This window comes from Bufo bufo, chromosome 1 (genome assembly GCF_905171765.1).
Source record: "Bufo bufo chromosome 1, aBufBuf1.1, whole genome shotgun sequence".
In the NCBI taxonomy this organism is placed as follows: Eukaryota; Metazoa; Chordata; class Amphibia; order Anura; family Bufonidae; genus Bufo; species Bufo bufo.
Window position 1 is genome coordinate 752,475,188 of NC_053389.1, and position 17,409 is coordinate 752,492,596.

The window sequence follows — 17,409 nt, forward strand, 5'->3', positions numbered from 1 at the left end:
GACCAGCAATGGTTTCCCTACAGAAATATCAGACCCATAACGTTATGTGGGTTACCAAGTGACGTCTCCAGGAGAACGAGGTCGGCGTATCACGCACGACGAGTCAGTTTCGGAGCGACTAGGATATGTCTGAATGTCCTCCATCCGGACCTTCCGTAGAACCCTGAGAAGGAGGGGAAGAAACTCCCGCCAAGGAGAATCAGGACCTCCATGGCGGATGCTTCCGGAACTCTGGCTCTGGAGAGAAGGTGGAAGCCCTTGTGCAGATACCGTTAGCACACACAGACCAATGGAAGAGTCCCTGTAGGAGGAAGAAAGTGGAGGGCGTCACAGCCCACCAGTTGGGACCAGATCGTGTCTGGAATGGAAAGTCACCAAACGAATACCCCATGCAACGCAGGTGAGGGAAGGTAGCAACATAGGAACTACCAAGGAATACGGGGTGACAATGAACCATGAGCCAGAGGGGGAAAGACAGGAGAAGCAATAGGCTAGGTCTAAGCCCCTACCCTGTAAGAGACCGACGCTACAAGTAGCCAAAGATCAAGTGGCCGTGCCAAAAGAACTCCCACCAAGAAGGAAGCCAGGCAAGTCACACTGCAATGCCAGCCCCATATCCCAGCAGAGGAGGGAACACCCGTAGAAGCCACCGATCCGGTGCTAAAGAGTCCACCGCCTAGCAAGGGGCTGTGCAGCAAGAACCCAAGCATGTAGGGAAAATAATACCGCTACCACAGTGGTAGCCAGCGCTTGCCCCGGCAACGCAAAAAACTGAGGGAGAGGCCCGATACTATCCGTAGAAACCACGTGCCACAATGCCTCCAGTTACGTGGAGCTCACCCTGGCGCTGAACAGGAGCAACTGCCAAGCTAGCTCCAGGGTAGGACCCCTACCAAAGGGGGATGTCCCACTGCAGCGACCATGAACTCGAACATTAGCGACAAGCCGCACCTGTGGAGGAAAACAAGCTGTAGGAGCTAAATCAGAGTCACCAGCATACCCACTTCCCCAGAGAATGGGGAGTGGTGGATAGAGTATACGGAGTCAGCGAAAAGAGTCGACCCGCTGGAACGTACTCACTAGGTAAGTGCAACGGAGTATGTATTACGTATTGATGCGGACAATATCAGGACCGACCGGAGCAACAGAGGCCCATGGAGATGGGGGGGGGGGGCGGTCATAATCAGGCACGAAACCAGCACCAAAAGAAGGATGCAACGATGAATAGCCACCGTATCCACTGGTGGCACTCATATAACATTAGGGTAAGAGTGTCGGGCGCCTGCGAGAACCAACTGTAGCCACGTCCTCTTGAAAATAAGCGAAGGCACCTAGAGCCGTAGTGCCGCAGAAGATGTTACTCCCCGCTAGTGGATCTCTAGCAGAAGGGGGAAATGCGACAGAAGCACGGTGATGTGCAACACTCCGCCTATGGAAGGATAGCAGACAGTCGGAACCGTATTCAATGGTAGAGTAATTAGCTACCTAAGGAAGGTGTGAGCATACGGCAAGTACTGGTCAGGGGTAGGGAGAATACCCCACCTAAGAAGGGGGGGGGGGCGAATGCCCACAGCGAGAATTGGCGCATATGGCGAGTCCTGTACCCCGTGGAGTGCAATAGTGCACCTAAGGGGGTAATGCATACAGCACATAATGTAACCAGTGACATGTCATCGCGCCACCGATGGATCTGCATATGGCAGGTCCCGAAACCCAAGTCATTGTACTTATACATTGTCCCCTGCCATAGGTGGACTAAGGCAGGCACTGTATCCTGAAGTAGTGCAGTTACACCACCAAAGGAAGTGGGTAATGCATACGACAGTACTGCTGGCCACCTAGACGCAATCTCTGGAAGATTGCTTCGGACTTATATCAAGATCCGAATCAGAGATTCTCCCCTCTTTCTGGACGGACCCGCCCCAGTGAGGGAGGGTGTGATTGAGCATGATTTGGGGAGGAAGAGTAGGGGAGCTGAAATATTCGAGGAGAAAAATTGTCCTGCTGCGGTTCGCTTGCGCGTAGAGCTACCCTTCAGAATCTCGCCCCTGGCAATTGTGGACTGCGCAGGCGGGGACTTATCAACCAAACCATCCGAGGGTGGAACGGAAACTCCCAGAAGTCTCTCCACCGGATTGCGAAGGCGGTGCATTATCAACCAAAGAACCCCGGAGGGTAGATTCCAGCGGACCCCACTGGATTGCGCAGGTGGAGAATTATTAACCAACAACCAGGAGGGTGGATTGGGAATCCCAGAGGTCCTCCACTGTATGGCGCAGGTGGAGAATTTATCAACCAAACGGCCCCGTAGGACAGATTGGGATCCTGCAGAGATCCATCACTGAGTTGCGCAGGTGGAGAATGATCAACCAAACGGCCCCGGAGGACGGATTGGGATCCTGCAGTGGTCCTTCACTGAGTTGCGCAGGTGGAGAATCATCAACCAAACGGCCCCGGAGGACGGATTGGGATCCTGCAGTGGTCCATCACTGAGTTGCGCAGGTGGAGAATCATCAACCAACGGCCCCGGAGGACGGATTGGGATCCTGCAGTGGTCCCTCACTGGATTGCCCATGTGGAGAATCATCAAACAAACGGCCCGGAGGCGGTATTGGGAACTATGCGAGTGTGGCTGAGGAGGGGGACCCGTATGGACGGACATGTCCTTTATTATTTTTTATTTTTTTTGAGAAAACTAGGAAGCCGGCCTCAATGACGTAAGGAGTTAAATCCTCCACTCATGTACAGTGTACTTAGGGGAAGGGCCTCAGATAATCAGGTGCCAGCCTAAGAATGGTGGGTGGCCATGAAGGGTAAAGGGAGTGGCTCAGCAGGCGACTGGGGGAGGGGGAGAAGGGCGGGAAGGATTGGCGCCAGAGTGCGCCCCCAATATTCTTTGAGCAGGACGGCAAAACATTGCGGCCGGAGCACCAAAGCGGTGCCGCCCGAACGCAGGGTGGTTAACCCCCTCAGGAGCGACGCGCCCGGCATCCGCTCCCGAAGGGGTGGAGAAAGGTAAATGCTCCCTTGTCGGTGAGCGGGAGCTGCACTCCGCTCCCTGCATGTAAATAAGGAATTAGCACTCCTCTGGTCCAGCAGGGTCACCCCTTCAGCTACTGGCACCGTAATGGCAGGACGCTGGAAAGGGGGGCTTGGATGGGTGACTTATTGGCTGGCGGGATGCAGGGGAGCGAGGCTGCCCTGGTCCACCTTGTCTTCTGTGGGGGAGGCAGCAGTGTGGGTGACCGGCACTGGCGCAACTCGACCCCGGGAGAACAGGGAGGCGAGGCGTCCACTGTTGTCCCATCTGAAAAAGAAGGAAAAAAATTAACTAAAATAAAAAATCTTCAGGAGATCCCTGCAGAGCAGGGAGGTCTTGCCTCCTATTGACACTCGAAAAAACTGGAAAGCTCTCTCTCCAGGCTGGAGGGGGTATAGCTGCTAACAGCTTTATCTAGTGTCAATGCCTCCTAGAGGACATAGCTATACCCATGGTCTCTGTGTCCCCCAATGAACATGGGCGAGAAATGTAGTGCGACCTCTGGTGGTCTGCGTACTAGATGTGACCTGCAAGGGTACCTGATCACAGGCGTCATCGTCTTGCATAGGCCAGGGAGCATCTACGCTGGACGAGGGACCAGTTGGTCTCAGTGCTGTCCACTGATGAAAGTCGATTCAAGCTGAGCAGAAATGATGGCCGCCAACGATGTTGGAGACGTTAAGAAGAGCGCTATGCATCAGCCACTTGTCAGCAGACGAGTCTATGGTGGTGGTGGTGTTACAGTGCGGGCAGGTGTGTTTAGTCAATACAGAACTACCCTACACTTTGTGAATGGCACAGGGACAAGCCCATACTACTTGATTAATCCAGTCATTGTGCCTCTGCATGAACACAGGCCTAATTTCATCTTCATGGAGGACAATGCGGCAGCTCATCGAGGTCGCATCATTAGGAAAAGGCTGCTGGAGACTGGGGGACCTCAAATGGAGTGACCTGCATTTTCTCCAGACCTGAATCCCATTGTTTCAATAAATTGTTTGAGATGAGGAAATCACCATTGCTGCTTCTACTTAAATGCCCCACTTTCATGATATAATATCACTGTAGCAGGAACTTTAAGTTTTCCATAAACTTTCCCCGAAAGCCAAATATCCTTAACTTTTTGTGAGCAGTGTATCTGTTACCGTCATTACACATGCAACAAAAACGACCCCAGCATAAAGCAACAAAATGTAATATTCCTCAGGCTCAGTCATGGTCAGAAGGATCAAATATGGATGCACTTTAGATATGTTTTCTACAATTTGTCCTCTTTTTCTGTTCGCATTGTAGTCAGACTTGTCCCTTTTTATCCATATTGGTTCCATATTTTTGTTGAAGTAGTAATTTTTATTATGATTTCTGTAATGGTACTGGAGTAAAGTAATAAAAAAGGGACCCGCAAATATGGAAGGTGCTTTTTTAAATTTAACATTCACTTCTAAGGGTGAAAACACAACCAAATTGGGGGGGGGGGGGGGGGGGACAGGACATACTGCATATTGAAAAAATACCATACGCATATAAAAACATATAGGTGTATAAAACTATTTCAAGTAAAAAAATAAATAAATGAAATAGGAATCCATAATACACAATTGTGTATTCTGGTGTTTAGTTTCAGAAAGTATGTATTGGAGATCCATGGGATATGCCATAAATGTCTGACAGGTGGGGATCCTACCGCCGGGAGTTGGAGAAAGCCTTCTGTTTTTGTTAACTCCTATAGACAATAATGGAGCATGCACGTCCCCCATCTTCCCCCTCTTCTCTCATCCCTTGGCTTCTCATCCAGAATAGAAGACAAAGGATCAATGCTCTCTCACAAGTGAGAGTCTTAGGAAAACTGGACAGGGAAGATGACTGGGAGGACTAAAAAGGAACAATTTGGCCATCTTAGGCTTTTAAGAATTTTTCACCTTGAGGATCACAGTAGAAGAGCATCTCTCTGGAGGACAGGCCAATGATTTCAATGGACATCATGCAATGCTCCTTTCCCCCTGTAGTAGCGATGCAGGGGAATTACACATTTGGTTTCAGTGAAGAGTACAACTAGTTATTGCGGGTCAACTTGTGATGAGCTCATTTTGGGGGAGGACTAGTTCAAAAGAAAAGGGATTGTAGAAACCCGACAACCCCTTTAATCATAACCCACAAATCGAATGATAAGGGACAGACAGGCACGTGATAGAAGACTTACAGGGAAATGAGTGACCCAGTGAATCACTTCGGATCCAGAGACCACGTCTCTCTCAATCACTTCCAGTTTAATGACCAGTGCGTCCCACTTCTTCCGGTACTCTGTGTCCAGCTGCGGGCGAAATACATAACGTTAAGCTCTAGAACACAACGATCAGGAACATGACACATACATGAACGGAGGAAACCGTACCTGGACGTTAAAGAACTGACGAGGAGTGACATCCTTGTAGGAGCCAAACACTGAGGGCAGAAAACAGAGAAGGATATCAATAAAACGGGAAGGCCACAGAAAGTAAGAACAGACACGGGATCGTCCTCCTGGTATGCTGCTCAGTGAACCCCTGCGGCTTCATAAGGAACGGTGTAGGTTTCAATTTGCTAAGTATTGGAGGCAATAAATGAAAAACGTGTTCATAATTCATTTGGTAGGAACCTGTTGAGGTGAGTTTAAAGTCGACCTCAGGTCCAAATCTAAAATTTTACTATATGACATGTGTATAGTTAACATACTTGGTGCCCTCCATTACTCTCATGCTACCCTGTTGTATTATTTTCAAGATGGCTGCCATTGTTTCAGACTAAGACACACCACCTCCTCTGCCCTCTGGTGGACACCGCATACGTCTATGTGCATTTGAGGGCAGTAAGATGAGGACAGTGGTGGCCATCACGAAAGGAATAAGTGACCAGAATGGGTGCAGTGTGGGAGAAAGGAAGGGCACGTACAGTCAAATTTTAGATTTGGATTAGAGGGTCGCTTTAAGACCTATAGGGAACAGACCCAAAAGATCAGATGGAGGTGGTAACGGGGAGCTCTTCAGGCCGGGTGGTACGGGGTTGGATGTAGGGCTGGGAGATTGATCAAATTAACTTGATTCATTCAACCTTTTAGAGCCCATAATGTTTTTATTTTTTATTTTTTTAACGAAAAATCTAAAACAAAAACATTTTGTCCAGAGGGCTGTATCAGTGAAGACTGTATAGTGTGTTTAGTTCCTGCCGCCCGTGCCATTAACCCCGACGTGGGTGACAGGGACTGAAGAGACCCAGTACAGGCTGCACTGATACAGCTGGGCTCTCACTGGATCACTGGCATTAAGGCATTTTAGTAAGGATCTCCCTGTCCCCATTGGCCCCCTGGGAATGCAATCGCACACAGATGTTCACCAGTGCATTATAAAAGTGGTTGCCCAGTGAACAACATAAAAATAAAAACTTTTTTTTTTTGCTATCCCACACCCAGATTAACTAGTGAAAATGCGCCAGTAGCCAGTTTTACACTTTTTTTTCTGATATTTTTACGCCATGTCTGACAAGGATTAAAACTACACCAACTTATATGCGGTATAAACGTAACCTTTTTTGGGGCACAGATACACTTTTTGACGCAGGGAGAAAATTTGGGGCGCACAACCGCAGAGACAGAATTCTAGCATAAATCTGGTGCAGGATTCAGACGGCAGATTTTTGAGGTCTAGTGAGGAGAAGAGCGGCGGTCAGAGCTCACAGGCACCAGCGATGTGATCTGCTGACATGTTTCTGGAAATGAAAAACCTACAAAAACCTCTCTACGCATTAATAATAACCCATAGGCTAGATAATTACACTTAACCCAAACCAAAAAAGGCACTAGGGAATGCTAGTGAATATAAGTATCTAAAAATAATCTTTATTAAATTAATTAGACATGATGTAAAACTAGATACAGACAAACACATGGATGAGTCACCCCTAGGTAGGCAAGTCACCCCCCAAAAAATCTGTAGTATATCCTAAACCCCTCCCCAATACGGCTACCTCGATCTATAGTGGCAAAGATGCGCAACTGGTAGGTATCAAATAAACTACCTTAACGATTGATAATGAATCGACGTCTATAGAAGGTCCCAGACACTAATGCAGCGCCACAAATATAATACACGAGTGATATCAAGTGGTGTTTTGCCTCAAAGGTGTCAGATGATTGAGGCGCCATCCTAGCAGCGACTTATCATGTCCGTAGGTATGTCAGAGACTATTAATGCGATTACAGCGGAGCAGATATTCTTAACCCATGGCTATGTGGGGCGATTTGTTGCGCTGCACTCTCGGCACCATTGTTCAGTTACAACTACGCACCGGAGACTGGGATGTATTAATGTGACACCAAGGCTGCAAAACACTTGATATCACTCGTGTATTATATTTGTGGCGCTGCATTAGTGTCTGGGACCTTCTATAGACGATCCATTATCAATCGTTAAGGTAGTTTGATACCTACCGCTTGCGCATCTTTGCCACTATAGATATCGGTAGCAGTATCGGGGGGGGGGGGGGGGGGGGGTTTATAGGATATACTCCAACACAGATTTTTTGGGGTGACTTCCCTAGCTAGGGGCGTCTCAGCCATGTGTTTGTCTGTATCTAGTTTTACATCATATCCATCTCTTCCAAATGGTCTTATCATGTATACTTGTAATTAATTTAATGAAAGGGTATTTTTAGATACTTATGTGTCTGGATATGTCCACCCGTTCATTTCCCCTTTAAGTTGTAATTTCTGAGAAGCATTTGTTTCCTGGTTCTTGGGAGGTGTCAGCTCTAGATTACAATCACAACGACTTAACCAGATTAACTCTCTAATGTCGCTATAAGAAGAGCAACTATGTCTACTGCCTAAGGCCTCTTTCACACTAGCGTTATTCTTTTCCGGCACTGAGTTCCATCCTAGGGGCTCAATACTGGAACAGAACTGATCAGTTTAATCCCCATGCATTCTGAATAGAGAGTAATCCGTTCAGGATGCATCAGGATGTCTTCCGTTCAGTCTTTTTGACTGATCAGGCAAAAAGATAAAACCGCAGCATGCTACGGTTTTATCTCCAGCCCAAAAAACTGAACACTTGCCTGGATGCCAGCATTTTTTTCCATAAGAATGTATTAGTGCTGGATGCGGCATTCAAAATACCAGAATGCCGGATCCGCCCTTCCGGTCTGCGGAAAAAAAGGTGAAAAAATAAATGCCGGAACAGTTTTGCCGGATGACACCGGAAAGACGGATCCGGCATTTCAATGAATTTTTCATTGGTGAAAGGGATTGGGTTTAAAAAGAAGTCACATTATTACACTGCTCAAAAAAATAAAGGGAACACTTAAACAACACAATGTAACTCCAAGTCAATCACACTTCTGTGAAATCAAACTGTCCACTTAGGAAGCAACACTGAGTGACAATCAATTTCACATGCTGTTGTGCAAATGGGATAGACAACAGGTGGAAATTATAGGCAATTAGCAAGACACCCCCAATAAAGGAGTGGTTCTACAGGTGGTGACCACTTCTCACTTCCTATGCTTCCTGGCTGATGTTTTGGTCACTTTTGAATGCTGGCAGTGCTTTCACTCTAGTGGTAGCATGAAACGGAGTCTACAACCCACACAAGTGGCTCAGGTAGTGCAGCTTATCCAGGATGGCACATCAATGCGAGCTGTGGCAAGAAGGTTTGCTGTGTCTGTCAGCGTAGTGTCCAGAGCATGGAGGCGCTACCAGAAGACAGGCCAGTACATCAGGAGACGTGGAGGAGGCCGTAGGAGGGCAACAACCTAGCAGCAGGACCGCTACCTCCGCCTTTGTGCAAGGAGGAACAGGAGGAGCACTGCCAGAGCCCTGCAAAATGACCTCCAGCAGGCCACAAATGTGCATGTGTCTGCTCAAACGGTCAGAAACAGACTCCATGAGGGTGATATAAGGGCCCGACGTCCACAGGTGGGGGTTGTGCTTACAGCCCAACACCGTGCAGGACGTTTGGCATTTGCCAAAGAACACCAAGATTGGCAAATTCGCCACTGGCGCCCTGTGCTCTTCACAGATGAAAGCAGGTTCACACTGAGCACATGTGACAGACGTGACAGAGTCTTGAGACGCCGTGGAGAACGTTCTGCTGCCTGCCACATCCTCCAGCATGACCGGTTTGGCATTGGATCAGTAATGGTGTGGGGTGGCATTTCTTTGGAGGGCCGCACAGCCCTCCATGTGCTCGCCAGAGGTAGCCCGACTGCCATTAGGTACCGAGATGAGATCCTCAGACCCCTTGTGAGACCATATGCTGGTGCGGTTGGCCCTGGGTTCCTCCTAATGCAAGACAATGCTAGACCTCATGTGGCTGGAGTCTGTCAGCAGTTCCTGCAAGACGAAGGCATTGATGCTATGGACTGGCCCGCCCGTTCCCCAGACCTGAATCCAATTGAGCACATCTGGGACATCATGTCTCGCTCTATCCACCAACGTCACGTTGCACCACAGACTGTCCAGGAGTTGGCAGATGCTTTAGTCCAGGTCTGGGAGGAGATCCCTCAGGAGACCTTCCGCCACCTCATCAGGAGCATGCACAGGCGTTGTAGGGTGGTCATACAGGCACGTGGAGGCCACACACACTACTGAGCCTCATTTTGACTTGTTTTAAGGACATTACATCAAAGTTGGATCAGCCTGTAGTGTGTTTTTCCACTTTCATTTTGAGTGTGACTCCAAATCCAGACCTCCATGGGTTGAAAAATTTGATTTCCATTTTTAATTTTTGTGTGATTGTTGTCAGCACATTCAACTATGTAAAGAACAAAGTATTTCAGAAGAATATTTAATTAATTCAGATCTAGGATGTGTTATTTTTGTGTTCCCTTTATTTTTTTGAGCAGTGTATAAGAAAGGAATTAGTATTGAAGGAATGTCCGATCTCCAAGCTTTAATGTGGGCCAGGATTTTAACTTAAAAAAAAGCCACTTACCTGTTCGCCGGTGCTCCATGCCCAGGGTCCTGTCCCCACTGCTTCCGATCCTCTGTGGACCTAATGTGGAGTCCAATCACTGGACATTGCGCTTGGGGACAAGTCACTACTGAGGCCAGTGAATGGTAGCAGCAGCGCACATTACCACAGATGGGAACACCATATATCTGGCCCACAGAAGACCAGAATCAGTGGGGTCGGATCCCTCAGCAAATATGAACAGGCGAGTGGCTCTCTTTTTTGTTTTAAACACATTTCAAACCTTAAATTTAGCCAGGAGGGTGGGGGGTCATACAACTCCCTTAACCCCTTAAGGACATAGGACGTACCGGTACGCCCTATTTCCCGAGTCCTTAAGGACCAAGGACGTACCGGTACGTCCTAACTTTTAAATCGGGATTCTGGCGCCCGAGGGGTTAAACGGAACGGGATTTCGGCTGAAATCCTTCAGCCGGCATCCTGTGACAACGCCAGGGGGGGTGATGTGACCCCCCGTGTCTGCGATCGCAGCAAACCGCAGGTCAATTCAGACCTGCGGTTTGCTGCGCTTTTTGCAGTTTCTGATGCCCGCGGTCCCTGACCGCAGGGATCAGAAACTTTTGACTGCCTATAATCTATATTTTTCACCCCCCCCCTGCACCCCTGCATGATTTGATGCCGGCGGGTGGTGCGGGGGGGGTGTCGCATGCGGTGGGGGCGTTGCGGGAGGCGGGCGGTGCGGCAGGCGGGATCGCGATCCCCCGCCCGCCTCCCCATGAATGATCGTTGGCTTCTAGTGGTTATACCAGGGTGCCAGCACATTGCTGGCACCCTGGTATAAACGGCTGACATCTGTGCAGATGTCAGCCGTTTAACCCTTTCCATACCGCGGTCCGTACGGACCGCTGTATGGAAAAAGTTATCTGTCATCGCTCAGGGAGCTCCCTCCCTCTCCATCGGGGGGCTGCTGTGCCTTTGCAGCCCCCCGATGGAGAGGGAGAGAGCCCCCAGAGAGCCCCCCTTAGCCCCGTGCTTACCCTTCCCCGTCTGCGAAGTTCTGAGCAGACGGGGAGGGTTCCCATGGCAACAGGACGCTCAGGCGTCCTGCTGTCCATGGTGCTGAACAGATCTATGCTGAAAGCATAGATCTGTTCAGTGTAAGTAAAATACAGTACAGAACAATATATATTGTACTGTACTGTATTATACAGACATCAGACCGACTGGATCTTCAAGAACCAAGTGGGTCTGGGTCAAATTTTTTTTTAAAAAAAGTGAAAAAAGTTAAGATAAAAAAAAAACATTTATCACTGAATAAAAATTAAAAAAATAAAATAAACTACACATATTAGGTATCGCCGCGTCCGTAACGACCTGATCTATAAAATGGTCATGTTACTTTCCCCGCACGGTGAACGCCATAAAAATAAAAAGATAAAAACTATGAGAAAATTGAAATTTTGCCCACCTTACTTCCCAAAAAAGGTAATAAAAGTGATCAAAAAAGTCGCATGTACGCCAAAATAATACCAATCAAACCGTCATCTCATCCCGCAAAAAATGAGACCCTACTCAAGATAATCGCCCAAAAGCTGAAAAAACTATGGCTCTTAGACTATGGAAACACTAAAACATGATTTTTTTTTGTTTCAAAAATGAAATCATTGTGTAAAACTTACATAAATAAAAAAAAAGTATACATATTAGGTATCGCCGCGTCCGTATCGACCGGCTCTATAAAAATATCACATGACCTAACCCCTCAGATGACCACCGTAAAAAAATAAAAATAAAAACAGTGTAAAAAAAGCCATTTTTTGCCATCTTATGTCACAAAAAGTGTAATAGCAAGCGATCAAAAAGTCATAATCACCCCAAAATAGTGCCAATCAAACCGTCATCTCATCCCGCAAAAAATGAGACCCTACTCAAGATAATCGCCCAAAAACTGAAAAAACTATGGCTCTTAGACTATGGAGACACTAAAACATTTTTTTGGTTTTAAAAATGAAGTTATTGTATAAAACTTACATAAATAAAAAAAATGTATACATATTAGGTATCGCCGCGTCCGTGACAACCTGCTCTATAAAATTACCCCATGATCTAACCTGTCAGATGAATGTTGTAAATAACAAAAAAAAAAAACGTGCCAAAAAAGCTATTTCTTGTTACCTTGCTGCACAAAAAGTGTAATATAGAGCAACCAAAAATCATATGTACCCTAAACTAGTACCAACAAAACTGCCACCCTATCCCGTAGTTTCTAAAATGTAGTCACTTTTTTGGAGTTTCCACTCTAGGGGTGCATCAGGGGGGCTTCAAATGGGACATGGTGTCAAAAAAACCAGTCCAGCAAAATCTGCCTTCCAAAAACCTTATGGCATTCCTTTCCTTCTGCGCCCTGCCGTGTGCCTGTACAGCTGTTTACGACCACATATGGGGTGTTTCTGTAAACTACAGAATCAGGGCCATAAATAATGAGTTTTGTTTGGCTGTTAACCCTTGCTTTGTAACTGGAAAAAAAAATATTAAAATGGAAAATCTGCCAAAAATTTGAAATTTTGAAATTGTGTCTCTATTTTCCATTAAATCTTGTGCAACACCTAAAGGGTTAACAACGTTTGTAAAATCAGTTTTGAATACCTTGAGGGGTGTAGTTTCTTAGATGGGGTCACTTTTATGGAGTTTCTACTCTAGGGGTGCATCAGGGGGGCTTCAAATGGGACATGGTGTCAAAAAAACAGTCCAGCAAAATCAGCCTTCCAAAAACCAAACTGCGCACCTTTCACTCTACGCCCTACTGTGTGCCCGTACAGTCGTTTACGGCCACATATGGGGTGTTTCTGTAAACAGCAGAGTCAGGGCAATAAAGATACATCTTGTTTGTCTGTTAACCCTTGCTTTGTTATTGGAAAAAATGGGTTAAAATTGAAAATTAGGCAAAAAAATGAAATTCTCAAATTTCATCCCCATTTGCCAATAACTCTTGTGCAACACCTAAAGTGTTAACGACGTATGTAAAATCAGTTTTGAATACCTTGAGGGGTGTAGTTTCTTAGATGGGGTCACTTTTAGGGAGTTTCTCCTCTAGGGGTGCATCAGGGGGCTTCAAATGGGACATGGTGTCAAAAAACCAGTCCATAAAAATCAGCCTTCCAAAAACCATACGGCGCACCTTTCCCTCTACGCCCCGCTGTGTGGCCGTACAGTAGTTTACGGCCACATATTGGGTGTTTCTATAAACGGCAGAGTCAGGGCAATAAAGATACCATCTTGTTTGGCTGTTAACCCTTGCTTTGTTAGTGGAAAAAATGTGTTAAAATGAAAAATTAGACAAAAAAATTAAATTCTCAAATTTCCTCCCCATTTGCCAATAACTCTTGTGCAACACCTAAAGGGTTAATAATGTATGCAAAATCAGTTTTGAATACCTTGAGGGGTGTAGTTTCTTAGATGGGGTCATTTTTGGGTGGTTTCTATTACGTAAGCCTCGCAAATCGACTTCAGACCTGAACTGGTCCCTAAAAATTTAGTTTTTGTAAATTTCTGAAAAATTTCAAGATTTGCTTCTAAACTTCTAAGCCTTATAACATCCCCAAAAAATAAAATATCATTCCCAAAACAATTCACACATGAAGTAGACATATGGGGAATGTAAAGTCATCACAATTTTTTGGGGTATTACTATGTATTACAGAAGTAGAGAAACTGAAACTTTGAAATTTGCAAATTTTTCCAAATTTTTGGTAAATTAGGTATTTTTTTGTGCAAAAAAAAAATTTTTTTGGACTTCATTTTACCAGTGTCATGAAGTACAATATGTGACGAAAAAACAATCTCAGAATGGCCTGGATAAGTCAAAGCGTTTTAAAGTTATTAGCACTTAAAGTGACACTGGTCAGATTTCCAAAAAAATGGCCTGGTCCTTAAGGTGAAAATGAGCCCGGTCCTTAAGGGGTTAAAGGGCTTCTGTCACCCCCCAAACAGCAATTTTCAGTATTGGACTTAATATAATTGCTAATGTACGCAGAGTCCATATATACCCCTCTGACTGTGCTTTAAATTCTTTAAAAATAGTACTTTTGTGATATGCAAATTTCTTCACTACCAGCAAGCTGGGTGGACTTGCTGGTAGCCGCCGCATCCTCGGTCTAAAAATACGCCCCCTCCTCCACTTGATTGACAGGGCCAGCGAGCGCTCTCCTCCTACCGCTGGCCCTGTTTGCAGCTGAAATCCCATGCCTGCGCCGTACTGGTCCTCATTCGGCGCCGGCGCTCTGAGAGAAGGACGCTCGCTTGGCTGCTCCTTCCTCAGTGCGCCTGCGCCGATGACGTCAGCCCTACACCCGGAAGAGAAGACGCCGGCATCGCTGGTAAGGAGGCGGAGAGTCCGGTGACGTCGCTGGATGCTTGATTCAGGTAAGTATTTGCCTAATAAGCATGCAGCCACTACAACCACCAACGAAATGGGGTGCCATTATTTTACAAAAAGTATATTTAGACACACTATACCACCAACGCTTATAAATAATATACCCATAATTAATAAAGAATTAAAAGCACAGCCAGAGGTAAGAGGGGTATATATGGACTCTGCGTACATTAGCAATTATATTAAGTCCAATACTGAAAATTGCTGTTTGGGGGGTGACAGAAGCCCTTTAAGGCTCCTAAAATTTTGTCTAGAGTTATTTTGCTATTTAAAAAAAAAAAAAGCCATAAAAACAGCATGCATTCTTTTTTTATATGACATGATTTTATGGAAGCTATGCCTATGTCGGCTGGAGTCTTGAACTCCTGGCAGGACCACCCTTGAGAAATAGATTTAGAAAAAGGCTCCAGAATAACAGAGATCCAACATCTGCAAAGGCATAAAAAGGTGGAAGAAGGCATGTGCTTCCACAACTGGTGCTACTGGGCAAAAAGGCTGCGGAGGGACAGTGATCCCTGGCCGTAGGGACCTCCTGTTCCACTGGATCGTGGAAGAGAGTGTAAAAGTATCTGCGCTCCAACGTCCCTCACGTAATATGGTTTTTCACAAGAAGGTTGCCTTGAAACTTTGATGGGTGTCACTCATTTCTAGTGACTGCCAATGATGAGGAGCTTAAAGTGCAAGGAGCACTATAAGAGGAGATGTAGATCAGCACTAGTGATGCACACTACAAGTACCAGCATACACTGCACAGACCTGTGACATGGGCACCACAAGCATAGTCAGAACAGCAGCCAAGGCGAGAGGATCAGGCAACACACCCTGTCATAACACAGAGATGGCTACAAGATGGCTACGTGTGGACTGCAAACCTGTGGCGATAATCTGACCAGTGCCCCTCACCTCGGTACCAATACAGGTGAGTTCCCTCAATGGGTCGCCTCCACAACCGAAAGTGCTTTCTATCCACCACCAGCTCCCAGCCTTCTTCACCGCTGTCAAATCCTCGAGTCTGCCCCTGAGATACACGACAGGCAAGCTGCACGCGTTTCATCTCCTCAGCCGGACTGCAGAAAAATAAAATAACAAATAATCAATACCAGCGAGGTCGAGAGAAAAAAAAAAAAAAAAACGAGCACGTGGAGGAACGCAGACAAAACACGGGGAGAACATGCAAATGCCAGGCACATGTAATCCTTGGTTGGATCTGAAGCAAGGACCTCAGCGCCTATAATGGAGTTTTCATTGAAGAGCGCATATCCCTAAAACAGTACCTAGATATTGACGGCAGATGCTTAGCCTGGCAACGTATGATCACTGAGGGCACGCTCCTGGGACAGGAGCCGATCAGTTCTGTAAAGGGGCTGCCCATCCTTTACCCAGGCACAGCGTCTCATCCGTACAGTGCAGCGCAGCCGCAAGGATAGGACAAAACCCCTTGAATATGGCCGAAATCTTTTGATGCCATCTACCAAAGATTTTTTTCCTTTTTGACCCATACTTTTACCCACGATAAGTGGTGTCAGAACTGACTGCAAAATCCACCCCCTCCTCCACACACGTGCCCGTCTATGGCGGCATCCAAATTAAACAAGTGGCCACACCGTCACCACTCCTGTTATCGCACGTCTGGGCAAAACTCACGTGTTATTTCTACACAGGGCCGAAGATAAGGGGCTGCCTGGTAAACACGGCTCCATTTATTACAAAAGGCTCATACAGATTAAAACCTAACCTGTCCGATAGGTTTCCCCCCATGGCAGACATACGATTGTCCCCACTGGCGGCAGAACCCCCTGAAGGAACAGTCGACAGAAGTCTAATGGCAGAGGGCAAATAGTGTGCACTAGAACCAGCTTAAAGGGCAGGTTCACCTTCGATACGCCACTTACAGCTCATGTATAGACACTAAGTACTGCATTCATTATACTCCAGAGCTGCAGTCACAATGCTGCTTATGGTCAGTCCAAACGGTCAACAGCAGCCCTATTAGTAGGCCCATCCGCCTGTAATCCAGTAGGATAGTTAGGTCCGATCTCTCTGCATTCCGCCACTGCCTGAAGCAAGCATTATAGTGAATGGGGCCGGCGGGTGTCCGGTAGCGACATGCGGTACCCCTGCCAGAGATTAGTAACGCTAGCCTTAGATTGTCCCGAGACTACCATTTGTGCATGCAGGATGGTAAGAGATTTCAGCTCTGAAGCCAGCAGAATTGTGAATGCAGCTAAGAACTACAGTACAGGCTGTAACACAGGATCAGTCATTAGGTTTCACTGGCCCCAATGGCAGCCCAGACACCACTTATAATTTGGGTCACAGCTTCTTTTAGGAGCTGCAGGTGGGATTTTTTGTGCAATTTTTTTTTATGGATTCTGCAAAGGCGCAGATGTGAACAAGCCCCAGACATGAGAGGGAAAACGGAAACCCAACAAAGGCCAGACACGAGAGCTGTCATGGCTCCATCAGACCGAGTGCACGGCATGCCCTTGACAATGAATGGACTACAAGCCCAGCATGCTCTGCCATCCTCTAGCTGCAGCGCCTCTCACCTGAGGATCTCTTCCTCCCGCACACGCTCCTCTTCCCACAGAAAGGCCCCTGTGAGCGCAGCCAGCAGCCTGCCCGTCCTCCCCGGCCTGTTCCTGTAGCGCAGGCCCCGGATAAGAGCCCTGGCGCTCCGTTCTCCATAGCGCTGCTGTGCCCTCCCGTAGTGGCACACAGGAGGCAGGTGGCAGCGGAACCATCCCACTATCCCGGCCGACACACCGCGGACCACCTGCTGCCACATCCCGAAGCCGCAGCGCCCAGAGCCCGCCTGCAGCACGCCAGACACCCTGAGGCCCGGGCCAGACCTTCCTACACCGCGATTGGTCGTCGGCTCCCGGGCCGCTTCGCTGATTGGAGGAAAGTGCTGTCAATCACCGCTGACTTCTTACGTCAACAAGTGCAACCCTGATCAAGGGCAAGGGAGATGAGCGGATAACGTGACC

At 47.2% G+C, this 17,409-nt stretch overlaps 1 protein-coding gene across 2 annotated transcripts in view; it reads right to left on the reverse strand.

Annotated features, from left to right (window-relative positions):
* STARD7 (StAR related lipid transfer domain containing 7) overlaps nucleotides 1–17,287 on the reverse strand; it is a 39,744-nt gene extending 22,457 nt beyond the window's left edge. Inside the window, exons 1-4 of one of the 2 annotated variants that reach the window (XR_005775642.1) lie at nucleotides 16,969–17,287; nucleotides 15,323–15,486; nucleotides 5,433–5,482; nucleotides 5,241–5,351 (exon numbers count right to left, since the gene is read on the reverse strand). Coding sequence is in view for 1 of the 2 variants with exons in the window: in XM_040414488.1 (XP_040270422.1) it covers nucleotides 5,241–5,351; nucleotides 5,433–5,482; nucleotides 15,323–15,486; nucleotides 16,969–17,207 (564 nt within the window). In the remaining variant the exon portion in view is untranslated. The remainder of the gene's footprint in view (nucleotides 1–5,240; nucleotides 5,352–5,432; nucleotides 5,483–15,322; nucleotides 15,487–16,968) is intronic. The other variant, XM_040414488.1, reaches the window with a different exon arrangement.
* Nucleotides 17,288–17,409: the final 122 nt, after the last annotated feature.